The sequence below is a fragment of the Gymnoscopelus microlampas genome (genome assembly GCF_963454915.1).
Source record: "Gymnoscopelus microlampas genome assembly, chromosome: 5".
NCBI classification, from domain to species: Eukaryota; Metazoa; Chordata; class Actinopteri; order Myctophiformes; family Myctophidae; genus Gymnoscopelus; species Gymnoscopelus microlampas.
In genome coordinates, this window is record NC_139942.1 from 39,958,578 (window position 1) to 39,973,825 (window position 15,248).

Consider the following 15,248-nt stretch of genomic DNA (forward strand, 5'->3'; position numbering starts at 1 on the left):
TTGGCCTGGAATGAGATTTTAAAAAGGAGAAAGAGGGAGAGAGAGAGGGGGAAGGAGGAGAGAGAGGGGGGGGGAGACAGGGAGAGAGACAGAGAAAGGGACAAAGAGAAAGAGACACAAATAGACAGGAAGAGGGAGAGAGCAGAGAGAGGGAGAGATAGAGGGGGGTAGATATAGTGAGAGTGTGAGAAAACTGTGGCCACAACCACCATGGAACCAATCTGGGAACACATTCGGCTAAGAAGAATATTTTAAAATCTGTATTGAGAGAGATAACTCTGGAAGGGACTTCCAATCATCTAGAGTGGCTTATTCTTTTCTGTTCAGAGTGAACCATATTCCTATTTTTGGAACTTCATTAATGGAGACCGGGCTGAGGAGAAGGGTCAGGAGTTCACTGTACAGGGAGTAGAGTTGCGACTCATTGCTGAAGCAAGCACTTCACAAACAGAGTGTAACCTGAGATCTGACCTTTGAACTCTCGCACTAAGGCCTTGGTTTCATGTCATCTTTCTTCACTCCAAAATAAATCAGTGGAATCGAGTGAGGGCAACCAGTTTGGCTCTCTGTAGCTCAGTTCATCACCTGATTCCATGAATCTAATACATTTTCAGTTAGTGTAAGCTTAGTTTAGAACAAGAAGCTTAGAATTTCTTTAAATTAGTAAGGATGTACTCCACACATAAATGTATAACTATAGCCTACTAGAAAATGTGCTCAGTAGAGCACAGGCCTCCACCAAAGTGTAAGTTTGGCTATAAGGGGTTGTGGTGCTTCCGGTGTGACATCCCCTTTTGGCCAATAGAGCTTGATAATGCATGTTAGCCTGGCAGGTTTCCAGGCTGAATGTACGTGACCAGTTCATCAGTTGTTCCTAGGACCATGATACATCTTTTTTCAAAGTATTGTGGCAGTATGTTAAATGTTTGACATACGTACAATATACTAAATGTACAGTAGCATTGTTCTACCACCAGCTGGGCTGACCTTTGTCTCAACCAAATGAAACGTCATTTTAATGGCACTGTTGTGTGCCCTTATCGTGGCTTTCCTATATGCCATTTTGGAACCTGAACAGCATATCAATGCAAATGCAGGGTGGATTTAGAAAATAATTGAATTAACAGCATTATTATGATACATTATTGATGACACAACGTTAAAAGTTAAGGATTCGATCGTAACTTTTGTCAAAATGCCCTCGCCCTAAGCGGCCTTACTCCCTCCCACATATTAGTTAACTTCGGAGAGAGGTATCGTGGTATGTATCTGACAGCGAGTTTATTTTAGATTCTGCCATCCTCGCCTCTTTGGCAAGCTGAGGCAGCAAGGATTCGTGTCCGGATGCTGTGCGCCGATAAGGCAGACAGCAATCCAATTCCAAAATGTGTCCTGGGCCCTCGCAATGCGCCCCCAAACAAAGTAGGGAGTGAGAAAGCTAACTGAGAGAGCGGCAATATCAGGTGTTAGGGACAAGATAAACAGGCAACAATTAAAGGCAATTTTACTTTTTTAATTTTAAACTACAATAGTTAATATACCTATCCTAGGGATGCTCACATTAACTACATTAATCCTGCCATCACATTTCTTTTAAATTTTCAACCAATTTCCACAAAATTTGTAACATTTAAAAAATGTTCCTATTTGTCATACAACAAAGTACAGTATAGAGCTTAAGTGGTTACAATTTGCAAAGCTTTTTAAATTATGGTCTTTTTTACACACATGGAAAGCGACTTTGAGTAATTAGAAAAGTGCTATAAATAAAGGCATAAGCTGTATTACTAGTAGTAGTTTTGATGGTAAATACTTGTGGGAGATTTGCGTATCGTTTATTGTGCACCATGAGAACCACAGAGTACCAAGTAATCTACTTGAAAACCTCTACAAGGCCTTAATCAGGATCAAGGGGTTGTCAAGGCCTTCCTCTGTTTGGTCATGTTGTTGTTGTTGTGGCCAAGTACATCTCAGAATGAAGTGAAGGTTAAATAAAGCTGAAATTCAGAGTGGTCTTGGATTACCATTGTTGCTCTTCTTCCATCATTGTTTATTCATGACTGAATTTGTTTTTATTTTGAGAAATATGGCATTCTTGCAGTTTGTGTGCCAAACTGCTGCATCCTCTGAGAAACCCTGTTCTGGAGAACATGACTATAGTCTAATGTTTGGATATCTCCGCCTAAATTCAATGTAGGCTATGGGCTAGAACAGCAGAGAAAACCTCTGCTAACAAACCTATGCCTATTGCTTTGAAAATCCAATCCTGATCATTTCCCAATAAAGACTTTTTGGTTCTGCAATGCCATTTGTTTTTACATTTCCAAACAGTTTCCACACACCCTACATTGAATTTAGATACAGTAGACAAGTGTCGGTAAAGGGAGATCTCTGATCGTCTGGCTACACAAGACTATGGAGAGGATGGCCAAGGGACCTCAAGCCTCATTGACTGAGTCATGGCTTCATCTGGCCAACCTGTGCAAAATGCACCCTCACACTAGCTTACCAGACAGATTCCCTAATCAGGCTCTATGCACAGCAGCCATTTTGGAAAGAAATTGGGCCCCTTCTTTACTTCCTTCACAGGTGTTACCCAATGATGCTAATGAAGGCTCTGTTCCATTCGGGTCAAACAGAGTCAGGGTGCTGATATTGTGCATGTTGGCTCACTGTAAACACTCTGCTACACCAGTGGGTCTCAAAGTGTGGACCGCAGGTACCCTCATGGCTCCTTTAGTTGAGGGGGTTCCAAATGGCCCGTTACGGGTGTGTAACGAGTTTACAAATGGAACAGAGTTATGGGGGTCCTTGAAATTAAAAGGTTTGAGAACCACTGTGCTACACTAAATGGAACAGAGCCTTAATTAGAATCATTGGTAACACCTGTGAAGGAAGTAAGGAAGGGGCCCAAAGTTTTTCCATTATGGCTGCTGTGCATAGAGCCATAACGTGCGCTCAGTTGAGTGCAAAATATCTGCCAATGAGGTTACCCCCCCCCCCAGACAAATGTAGCAAGTTAAACTACAGCAACATGGCAAAAGTGTTTACTATATTTTTTGTTCAACATTTATCCACTTCCAAGGCAGTGATCAATAAAACTGTCAGTCAAAAAGATAAATGGCAGAATATGTGCAGTTCATTTGATCATTAAACAATAACGCTGTGTCTCTGTTGTCAGTCAAAACTAATTTGACAACACACACACACACACACACACACACACACACACACACACACGCTTTATGTTATGTTCTCCGTATAAAAGAAAATCTGCTGTGTGCGTCTTCATGCATGCTCTAGTTCGACATGAGCACATTTGCATTTGTAAGTCAGCTCAAAAGTCAAAACTCAATAAATCACAGTAGAAAAAGTATGTTTTCATGCTATAAACCTGCTCCAAACTGTAGCAACACAGCAAATAAAAACATGTTCTCAAAATAACAATTGGTGTGTGTGTGTGTGTGTGTGTGTGTGTGTGTGTGTGTGTGTGTGTGTGTGTGTGTGTGTGTGTGTGTGTGTGTGTGGTGGGTGTGGGTGCGTGCGTGCGTGCGTGCGTGCGTGCGTGCGTGCGTGCGTGCGTGCGTGCGTGCGTACGTGTATTCCTGTGTGTGCGTGCGTGCGCAATGGGCATTGTGTCATAGATGTATTGCTTTATTTTAATGCATAAGCATAAACATGTCAACTGTGTTTAAAACATAGCTTTCTACCTGTCACTGAGATTCGAAAGCACGCGTCCCTGAACCTCCTCTCCTTACATCTGTTTCTGCCATCAACACAACTCTTTGTATATGTCAGAGGAAACTGAATTTGGAGTAATTTCTCACTTTCCTGTATCTAGGACAACAGCAACTATTCAAATATTGATGGTGTCCTTTCTGCCACCCCCTCTAGGCACCACCTCAGTGTTTAAATTGAATTAGTTGTAATGTTGGATTGCAGACATGCAGTGGTGGACAAAGTACTCAATCCCAGTACTTCAGTCAAAGTATAGATACTCCTGGTGAAATATGCCTGAGCTACAAGTGAAAGTTGCTCTGTCAAATTTGTACTTCATTTAAAGTATGGAGTACTTAAAAAAAAATACTTGAGTATTCAAAAGTAAAAAGTACTACTATTAGTTTTATTATGTATTGCTGTATTAATAGATTAGAACAAAATCTAAAAAATATCTCAAGTGAAAATAGCAGATCTATAAGCTCACAACGCGTTGCGACAAGCTTGTAGATCTGCTATTTTCATGATATTTGAAATAGGGCTTCAGTGGTCAATTCATAATGTAGGCTACTTTTTACCCTCCTGGAAATGTAGTGGATTGTCTTTGAAATGTAGTGAGTGGAAGCCATAAGTTGCCAAATATACAAACACTCAAGTAAAGGACAGATACTCAAAACATGCACTTACTGTATATACAGTACTCAAGTAAATGTATTTCGTGACTGTCCATCACTGGCAGCACTGTCTGGAACTCACCTGAACTCTGGAGCAGAGTCGGCAGTCAGTCCATAGAAGCCGGCAGACAACGTGAGCAGCCAGTAGGGGACAAAAGCCCCGTGCTCGCACTCCAGGTACGGCGCCGACCACTTGATTTGATTCTTGTCCGTTAAGTAGCCTTCGTTCTCCTTGACCGCGGTGTCCGCGCCTGAAGGGGCCCTCCAGTGTCTCTTACGGTCCCTGAACTCATTGAACCACTCGGACTCCGGGGTCCTGCTCTTCAGGTGGTGGTGCGCTGAGCCCGAGAGGTCCTGCAGCACCACCTCCTCCTTGTCTGCCCTGGTCGCCTGCAGATAGACGTGGGGCTGCTTCTGAGACGGCTTCTGGGACGGCGCGTCCACGTGGAAGGTCACCACCGCCCTGTGGATCTTAGGGTCCCCTTCCAGGATGCTCCGAACCAACGCGTGGTACCAGTGGACGTCCCGGCGGACGGTGTGCTCCCTTGACCTGTTGTCGGTAGGGTTGTCACGATTACAGATTTAAGTTGACGATTGATTGTCACACAGATAATTGCGATTAACAATTTAATTGTGTTTTTGGCATTGAACATTGGAACATTATGAACTACTTTTTATTTATGTTTGTTTTTTTAGGCTTCATAATCACAAATTGCACAAATAACTTAGAAATTACTGACACATTTATAATAATTTTATGCTTTCCAAAAAATGGAGGAAAAAAATAGCGAAATAGAATTTCGCTATTTCTACAAGCTTGCAATAGCTGTAGATTTGTAGCTTGTAGATTTGCTATTTCTGCTATTTTTGGAAAATGTATGAAAATGTATGATGATTATGTAATAATTGTGACAGGCCTACCCGTTGGCCTGCAGGATGATGTTGAGGAAGTTGGTGGCGTGCGTCACGGTGTCCAGCACGCCGTGCAGGGAGAGGTGCGAGGCAACGTGCGCCCCGCCGCGGCCTCGCAGGCTGCTCAGCTCGTACCTTTGATTGATTGAATGATGGAATATTTCATTAGACAGACATGCAAACAGCACGAGTACAGTCAAACTACACTTGGTCTAAAATGATTTTCACAAAAAAGTCCTAGTGGACTTGTTTCCATTGAGGTCCTATGTATTCAATTCATCAACTTAACATAAAAATAGCGCTAAAAATGATCACACATATAAAACACTATATGTACAGAGTAGGGGGGGGAAAGGGGGGGGTGATCACCTTTCTAAGGGAGAAGTGATAATTTACCTCCCCTTTGGTCTCCTGACAAGTGGATTTTCAGGCCTGTTTTAAATGAAGCCAGTGAATCACATCTTTTAAGGCAGTGGTTCTCTCAACCAGTGGTCCGGGGACCACCAATGGTACTTGAAGGGATTCCAGGTGGTCCCCAGCTAAATGATGGAGAGTTGGTAACCAAATGAACCCTTATAGATCTTTAACTCTTGATTGTGTGTCTACACACAATTAGAGGAGTAGAAGAATTGTTATTTTGATCAACGTCTCATCAAATGGTCCATGGCTCAAAAATGCAGAATAAATAACAGACCTTGATATGAAAACGGTTGAAAACCACCGTTTTATGCGATTGGGGTCAGGGCATTCCAAACTTGTGTGGCAGTGCTGTATAGAAGGAGAATTTCCCCATGTTTGCTCTATAGGTGGGTGTTACCAGATCGTTGTTTATCTCCCTCTAGTAGGCCTACAGTGGTCCTCAACCTTATCAGGCCGTGACCCCCCAAAATAATCATATTTGAAATACTGGGGACCCCCCAAAATAATCATATTTGAACTGGGGATCCCCCCCACCCTGACAAGCACTTAAATATAGGAGTTGAGGCATTACATTTTATTTGACTCGGTTCCACAGATAAATTGTGAAAAATAGCAGATCTACACAGTAGGGGGGAAAGGGGGGGGGGGGGGGGGGGGGGGGCTGATCAGCCCAGATCTACAAACTGTGAGCTTGTAGATCTGCTATTTTCAATTTATTTTACCTCTTTCTTATTATTTGACAATTTAACCAATGTTTGAGCAGTTTTTATAGCTGTTGATTACTTTTTCTTTTCTTTCTTTTCTTTTTTGGTATTAAAAAGGGTGTTAAAAGTCATCTGATCTGTGGACCCCCCCCCGTGGGGACCCCCGACCAACAGGTTGAGAACCGAACCACTGCTCATAGTGCTGTGGCTGTGGGTGGGTGTGTGTGTGTGTGTGTGTGTGTGTGTGTGTGTGTGCGTGTGCGTGTGCGTGTGCGTGTGCGTGTGCGTGTGTGTGTGTGTGTCGCTCACTCACCTCCGGGAGCAGTTGACCTGCCTCAGCGCGGAGGAGTCTCCGCTGTGGAGGAACGCGGTCACCACCCTGGGCAGGTCCTCCGAGATCTTGTGCGCCACCACCGCCGTGCGCTCGGTGGCCGCCGGTCCTCCTCCTCCACCTCCTACTCCTGCGGAGTGGGTGGTCGGGTGTTGCTGGTGCAGCAGCTCCTTGTTGTTGACGTTCTGTTGAGTGCTGAGCATCGTGGGGTTCTTGTTGTTGGCGCGAATCTCCGCGTCCCTGTCGTTGGGATCCGACCACTCCACGTAGCCATAGTTGGATCCCAAACCCAACCCCGTGTGTAGAAGCAGCGTGAGGAGCAGGAGAGACATTATTAATCCTTTTTATAATATCACTGCAGGCGTTGAGAGGAGAACGCTGGCACTCGACGAAGTGTGGTGAGCATAACCAAAGACCTAATTGAATCAACGCCCACCAGAGGACGCGTTAATATTATCTTCTTTTTTTTTTTAAACTAACAAATGAAGGCAACGGAGAAGAAGCTACTCATGTTTTTTCACTTCTCATTCCATTCATATATTCTTCTGAGCCGAGACTTCCCTTTACGTTCTCTTCCTTTCTCCTTTATCTCGTGTTGCTTCGCCTATTGCTTCTTAACACCGACTGAAAACCCCTTAACTCATCTAAAAACCCAATTAAAAACGGACCATAACGCCTCCTGGGATCAAGTTGTAACGGTCTCTGCGAGAGCTCCTCCGAGCCGTTCGGCGGTCCTCCTCTGAGCATCCATGTGATGTGAGGAGAGTCCAGGTTGATGCCTGGAGATGGAGAGAGGAGCAAAGCGCTCATGAACGTCCGTCCCTCCCAATTGAGGCGCCAATAGGCCACTTTAAGTGTCAACCAATGAGAGCGCGGTCCTCCTCCTCCCTGCCAGTCTGCTCCACCAGGCAGGGGGCGGGGTGGCGTGGGGGAAAAAAGTAGCCTACTCACATGTTTTACAAAAAAAAAGTATTTGTAAAATTATCAATATTGCAATGTAGAAATACTCTGTTACAAGTGATATTCCAGTATACAAAAGTATTGGCATCAAAATATACTTAAAGGACCGAAAGGAAAAGTACTCAATATGCAGAATGTCCCATTTCACAAGTTTTCAAATGTGTAAAATGTATAAAAAAATCTTTTGAAAATAGCAGATCTACAAGCTCACAACATGTCGCACCACGACGCGTTGTGAGCTGTAGATCAGCTATTTTCAAATAGCCGAAGTATAGGGTATATACAGGGCTGAAGTGGTTAATGTATGTTTTGTAATAATAATCAAAATCTACAAAGTAACTAAAGCTTTCAAATACTTGCAGTGGAGTAAAAGTATAATATTTGCCTCTGAGATGTAGTGGAGTAGAAGTAAAAGTAGGCCACTGAAAATTGGAAATACTCCAGTAAAGTAAAAATACCTCAAAAGTGTACTTCAGTACAGTACTTGAGTACATGTACTTGGTTACTTTACACCACTGGATGGGAGCTGTCCAGTGCTGAAAGTATAGCCTGTCTATAAGAGATAGTGAGGAAGAGATAGTGAGGAAGAGGGAGGGAGGGCTATGAAGGCAATTCTCTGTTTGGTGGTATCAGTGTAAATTATATTGAATCTAAAAATAGAATAGAATAGAATAGAACATAGCAACATATAGAACAAATGCCTTGGTAGTGTGTGTGTGTGTGTGTGTGTGTGTGTGTGTGTGTGTGTGTGTGTGTGTGTGTGTGTGTGTGTGTGTGTGTGTGTGTGTGTGTGTGTGTGTGTGTGTGTGTGTGTGTGTGTGTGTGTGTGTGTGTGTGTGTGTGTGTGTTGCACATTGTAAAGCGCCTTGGAAAGAGGCGCTACATAAATGCACACCGTGAAAGAGAGAGAGAGAGTAAGTATAATAGTCTCAGGTTTAAACAATAGTTTAAACCCCGCCCGGGGTGACTGGCAGGCCGTTGCCATGGCAACGCATATAGTGACGACTGCAGGCATCTCTCTCTCTCACACGCACGCACACACACACACACACACGTCACACATCACAGGTACAGGTACAGGAACATTTAGGCAAGTGAACGGGAAGCTGTGAAGATGACTTGGGGAAAACTGACAGGTGATTTTCAACGCATAATAAACAAGCGAATAGACAGACATGTTGCCAATATACCAGCAGACAGATGGAAGCATAGAGCAGTGAACAGAGGAATGACTAATGTAGGCAGAGGCATTCTGAGTGGGTGAAGTCCTGGACAGACTGTGGAACAGACAGGGAGAGACAGTCAGACAGAGAGGTAGAAAGCTGTGTGTGTGTGTGTGTGTGTATGTGTGTGTGTGTGTGTGTGTGTGTGTGTGTGTGTGTGTGTGTGTGTGTGTGTGTGTGTGTGTGTGTGTGTGTGTGTGTGTGTGTGTGTGTGTGTGTGTGTGTGTGTGTGTGTGTGTGTGTGTGTGTGTTGCAACGTGTGTGTGTGTGTGTGTGTGTGTGTGTGTGTGTGTGTGTGGGGGGGGGGGGGGGGGGGGGGTCTGTTCGGTGCAAATGTGTCTAAGCTCTGGGCTGGGGACAGATATTTGGGCAGAGAGATACAGTCGGTGAGACAGAAAATCGAGATGACAGCCAGTGACGGACATGCATGAATAACTTCCGAGAGCAGAGACAGCAGCACGAATACACAGGTGCCTATAAATAGCATATTATATATGGTATTGTCATTTAATATATCTGCCTACAGATCCTATAGGTATCTTGCCTCAGATACCCAACGGAAACCCAGAAGAAACTGTTAAAGTGTTGAGAGAGACAGAGACAGAGACAGAGACAGAGAAAAATAGAGAGAGGGGAAGTCAGAGAGAGAATAGAGCAGAGAGGGGGTAAAAAAAAGGAAAGAGAGAGAGAGAGAGAGAGAGAGCAGGAAGGTAGGACAGGAGTCTCAACAAATGAGGAACAAAGGGTGAGAGACCATAGAGAGAAAAACAGACAGTGACTGCTTCTGTTCTGTGCCTTCCATTTCATTGCCTCCTGTAAACCTCACAACCTCATCTGGCCTGATGAATAATTTGAAATGCATTTGCTGCCTCATCTGAATGCTTTACAACTGGTGGCTCGACAGTAACAGCCGATCCCTCACCCACGTTCACTCTAGATTTCCTCTGAAGAAGGGAACACGGGGGAAGCTGCAAGCTGCATCGCAATCTAAAAATGTAGTTGTCAGTGGTGCACGCAGGACTCCGTTGCAGTTCTAGTTTCAGGGACACATCTACACACACTACTGTATACTTGTATACACATGTGCATGGATGCATGGTTTATTGAAGTTCTTCTGTCAAACTCAAACATAGTCTTAAAATCCCCTGGAAAAAGACAGTGATAATAAATTAATTAATGTTGTACTGCATCTTGTGAAAAGGAACTTTGTTCCTTTTCATCTCCCTTGGAGAATTTACCCCAGTATGTAAGTTATAGTGAATGTTCTTGCTTTGATCCCTTCACATACTGTAGGCCTATTATGTAATAAAAACCAAATGTTTTAAAATGTCTAGCTGAAGCTGCAGTTGACTGTCGTCACAGTAGCCTCTGGCAACAAACGTTAACACTTTAATTACTAATGCCCCCCATGTTAATTGAGAAGCTGTCATCATCATCATCGCAGTTCAGTGGCAGCCGAAGCAAGAGAAATCAAAGCGCTTGGATGTAGGGACACTTGCTCTGCTGTAGCACCTCCTGCTGTGTGATGATGACCCACTTGCTCACTATTGCAGTGGCCAAAATCTGTGCAAAAATCGTGAGTGTTAAATTAAAAGTACAGACAAATAAAACAGTGCTCTAACAAGCAGTGAGATGTAGGGGACTCCAATTTCAGAGTAGATGTGGTCGAGAAAGACACAATGCCTTTAGTTACAGATAGAATTATGCAGAGAAATTGGAATGTATCGTGTATTATGTATACATAATACAGAAAGAATGTAAAAAGGAAAGAGAACTGGGGAGCGAGAGAGCGAGAGAGAGAGAGAGAGAGAGAGAGAGAGAGAGACTGATGAGAATGATGATGAGAAAAAGAGACAGCCAGGGAGCCAGGGAGAGGCACACAGTGGAAAAAACCCACCTCCGGGCCTGGAATTGAGCGTGTCAGCTGAGGTGACTTCCTGTGAACATTCCACTCCGTTCCACTGTGTCATCGCTCATCCAGGGAAGTGTGCCGATGACCAGCTGGAGGAGTGAAGACCTCAAAGACAGCCAAGTGCTAATTACCCTGCTTCTGACAAGTTGTTGGAGGCCTCATTGACCATGGCACCTGCTTCATGGACACCAAGAGTCCAATTCAACACAGAAAGCTGGCGCTGCCGGGTACCTGCTTCATGGACGCCAAGAGTCCAGTTCACCATAGAAACCTGCCGCTTCCAAGGTTTGTGCCAGTGAGTTCAAAGAAGAACAGGAAGATGATGAAAAGAAGAGCACTTTAATTTTCTCTCACTGTTTGATCCAAAAAAGTAATTACTGTGTGGAGCGATCCAGGGGATTGCAATACAGACCACAATTTTAGGGGAAATAGAGATCCATCAAGTTTTGAAATTAAACTTCCCCAAACCTGGTAGCACAGTATTTCTGCACTGCCAAATTGTAAGGTTCAACCAAGTTCGAGGGGAAAAAGATGATAATTGGACAACAGATTGGCAACCAAAAACTTGTTTCATTTTAGGTGTGCACTGATGTGGCAGCCAAACCACTTCCCACCCCTACTGTGATCAATCACACCTCTAAATGCCAACACAATGCCTACCAGGCCAACCGCAGATGTCTGACTAAAAAGTTGAGTCTTTAAACGGGTTCCCTACCGAGGGGAAAGTAAAGGAACAGTGTGTAGTCTGTAGTGAGATGACAGATTCTGCTGACAAACTCCATTTTCCTCATGTAAATGCAGTGTTAATGATGAAATGTTTTGAGTGTGGATTGTTGACATTGCAGGAGACAGTTTAAGAGTCCAACTCAGACTTGACCTCATAATGAATTGCTTTTGATTCCATTGACAGAACCATTCATTTACCAGACATCATAACAGGACAACACTGTGCAGGTGTATAAGTTATATTATAAATATAGACCAGATTTTCCCACAGATCAGATAAGGTGTTGAGTGATGGTGACAAGTGTGTGTGTGTGTGTGTGTGTGTGTGTGTGTGTGTGTGTGTGTGTGTGTGTGTGTGTGTGTGTGTGTGTGTGTGTGTGTGTGTGTGCGTGCGTGCGCGCGTGCGCGCGTGCGTGCGTGCGTGCGTGCGTGCGTGCGTGCGTGCGTGTGTGTGTGTGTGTGTGTGAGCGCGCGTGTGTGTGTGTATGTGTATTTGAATGCACCGCTTGTCTTGGATGATGCAAGTGTGAACAGACAGGTGTGAAATCGCAGCTTGTCAGAGGAGAGAATCTTAGGGGAATTTCGAAACTGTGAAAACAAAACACAAAATTGACTTGCAAATGCCCCCCATCTCTCAACACGAGCCAGACACCTCAAAAAGCATAATATCATGTTTCTACTGTGAAATCAAGTTAACAACTTTGAACCCATGCCGTCCCTAATTCGGGCATGACATTATTGGAGAAAATGTTCACAACATTTCAAAAAAGTTAGAAATAGCAGATTTGCAAGCTCTTGGATCTTGTAGTTCTTGTGGATCTGCAATTTTAGCCATTTTGGAACTAGGGCATCAGTGGTTAATAAATAATAGTTCAGTATTTTCTGGTTCCCATGTACAGCATGCTTTATTAGTTTGAGCACATCTTGTACTTGTGATAAAATGCTCCTGTGATCTATCCCATAAAACAATATAGACCTTTTCACACTTGGCAATATAAACATTCTAAATAATAGGTCCAAGTTTAAGTCCTGTTGTGTTTGTGAATATCAGTAGCGGATAGAAAATAAACATGGACCCACACGCTGTTTCCTAGCAACACAATTCCAGGTTTGTGGATTTGCGTTGCATAGAAACAATGTATTGCGTTGCATCTTATAAATGTGGCATCCCATAAACATATTATAAATGATGATTGATGCATTTACAGCATAAGATTTTGTCAGTTGATTGCCAATCAGATTCAGAGTAGTCAAAAAAAAAACTGACTTTACTTTTAAATAGCACTTTAGCACCCTCTAGTGTCAACCAGGCAACTAACAGCAATATGTGGCCCTGACAATCTGCAGTGGATCATTCAAAACATCTTCTTTAGTATCTAACCAGTGGTGGGAAAAGTACTTACATTTGTTACTAAAGTAAAAGTAGCAATACGGCAATGTAGATATACTCTGTTAGAAGGAAAAGTCCGGAATTCAAAATTTACATGAGTAAAAGTACAAAAGCATTGGCATCAAAATATACTTAAAGTACCAAAAGCAGAAAATACTCATTATGCAGAATATCCCATTTCACAATTTTTCAATTGTATAAAATGTATTAAAATCTTTTGAAAATAGCAGAAATACTATAAAGTAAAAATACCTCAAAATTGTACTTAAGTACAGTACTTGAGTAAATGTACTTAATTATTTTTACACCACTGTATGTATATAACATGCTGATGAAAATGGAAGAAAAGTTAACCACTTAAACCCTAACCTTTCCGGTTTAGTCTTGAGCCCCAATAGGCCTACTTTGTTTAACATCAAATAATGAAAATGGTGAGCTTGTAGAACAGCTGTTTTTGTTGTCTTGATGATTTTCACCTATAAGGACATGGCCAAAATTAGGGACGCCAGGTTGAAAGAGTGTTTTACCGGATTGCTGGGAACATAATGAGTCACATTTCATTACTTCTGGGTGGATTGGTGAGCCAATAAAGGCATAAAACATGTTAAAGCTCTTCAGAACTATCTTTATAATTTATCTAGTATTTCTTTCAGACTCAGTGGTTTCACACAGATAGCTCCAAAGATCCTGATTCAGGGTGTGCAGGTGTAGCAGTATTATTATATCCCACTGAGTGAGTCATAGCCTAAGAATAGAGTGTCAGACCATTTGCCATATACCACAGAACTATTGGCAATTGCATTGGCTCTGCAGTGGATAGAGGAGAAGGAAATAAATAACACTGTTACTTATTGCATCTGACAGCTTTTCAGCAGCACGATCACCATTCAGAAGAATAGGATCAGGAAGGCAAAAACACCACGACTTCTCATTGACAGGTGTCTTGGGGAAAACAGCATGCAGGCAAGATATATCGTCACATTATTCAGTTAGTAGAAGAAACTCATTTAACAGAACCAGTGGTGTAAAGAAAGTTCATTTACTGAAGTACTGTACTTAAGTACAGTTTTGAGGTATTTTTAATTTACTGGAGTATTTCAAATTTTCAGTACTTTCACTTCTACTCCACTGCATCTCAGAGGCAAATATTGTACTTTTACTCCACTACAATTATTTGAAAACTTTAGTTGATACTTAGATTTTGATTATTATCACAAAACATACGTCAGCCCTATACACATTTCGGTCATTTGAAAATAGCAGATCTACAAGCTCACAATGTCGTGATGTGGCACATTGTGAGCTTGTAAATCTGCTATTTTCAAAAGATTTGTATACATTTGAAAACTTGTGAAATGGGACATTCTGCATAGGCTAATGAGTACCTACTTTCTACTTTTGAAACTTTAAGTACATTTTCATGTCCAGCCTTTTACTTGTAACAGAGTATGTCTACATTGCAGTATTGATCATTTAAAAAAAAAAAGATGAGAATACTTTTATCATCACTGAACAGAACCTATTTTACCTACGTTTTTTGTTTCTGCACAATGGTCTCCATTTCCACACTCCTGTCAGTTGGCGGCGGTAATGCATCTGTAAGCTGGGTTGCCAACTAGCAAAAAGCCCAAGAGAAGAAGAAGAAGGAAAACGTCAACATTGACAACCTTGTGTGCCGGGTTGCCATGTCTGCTTATTATAAGCGACTTTGGGCTTCTTTTTCTGTAAAGTTGCTTGTAAATAATTATATTATTATAAATATTAGCTGCGGGTTTCGTTTTATTGGGCTTGTTTCTTAAGTGTAGTTGCTTATTTAGGCTTGTTTCTAATGTTTTATTTTGTATTATGGTTGAAACCAGTGGTTCTCAAACATTTCTCATGTTATAGGGTAAGTGATTTGCGTTGGTTAAAATAATTGTTCAATAGCTCTATATTCTGATAGTACTCATTGCAATAGAGTGTTTGTTCAGTAAAATTAGTCTCCGTGTCTCTCCACCTCTTTATTAAACAGAAAATTCATTTTTGTTTCAGTTTCAGTTTCATTTCCAATTTTATCCAACCAGGACAGAGAACAGAGCTCAATCAGGATATAGATTAAACAAGTGAAATTGGAAGTGATGACACTAAGAAATGAGCAGACAAAATTGGAACTGAAACACTATACAAATTAAGCTTAAAAATTGGTACTTTCTCCTGATTGGCTGAGATTTTGACACCTACCGAAAAATGTATTTTCTGTTTATTAAAAAGCTGGAGAGACAGGGAGACATCTGTTACTG

At 42.2% G+C, this 15,248-nt stretch overlaps 1 protein-coding gene across 1 annotated transcript in view; it reads right to left on the reverse strand.

Annotated features, from left to right (window-relative positions):
• The window catches only part of gpr158b (G protein-coupled receptor 158b), a gene marked incomplete at both ends in the record, with an annotated part of 108,387 nt that extends 101,297 nt beyond the window's left edge, over window positions 1-7,090 (reverse strand). The window contains 3 exons of the mRNA XM_084056900.1: window positions 4,474-4,941; window positions 5,313-5,438; window positions 6,741-7,090. Of these exons, the coding sequence (XP_083913026.1) occupies window positions 4,474-4,941; window positions 5,313-5,438; window positions 6,741-7,090 (944 nt within the window). The remainder of the gene's footprint in view (window positions 1-4,473; window positions 4,942-5,312; window positions 5,439-6,740) is intronic.
• Between the last annotated feature and the right edge of the window lie 8,158 nt (window positions 7,091-15,248).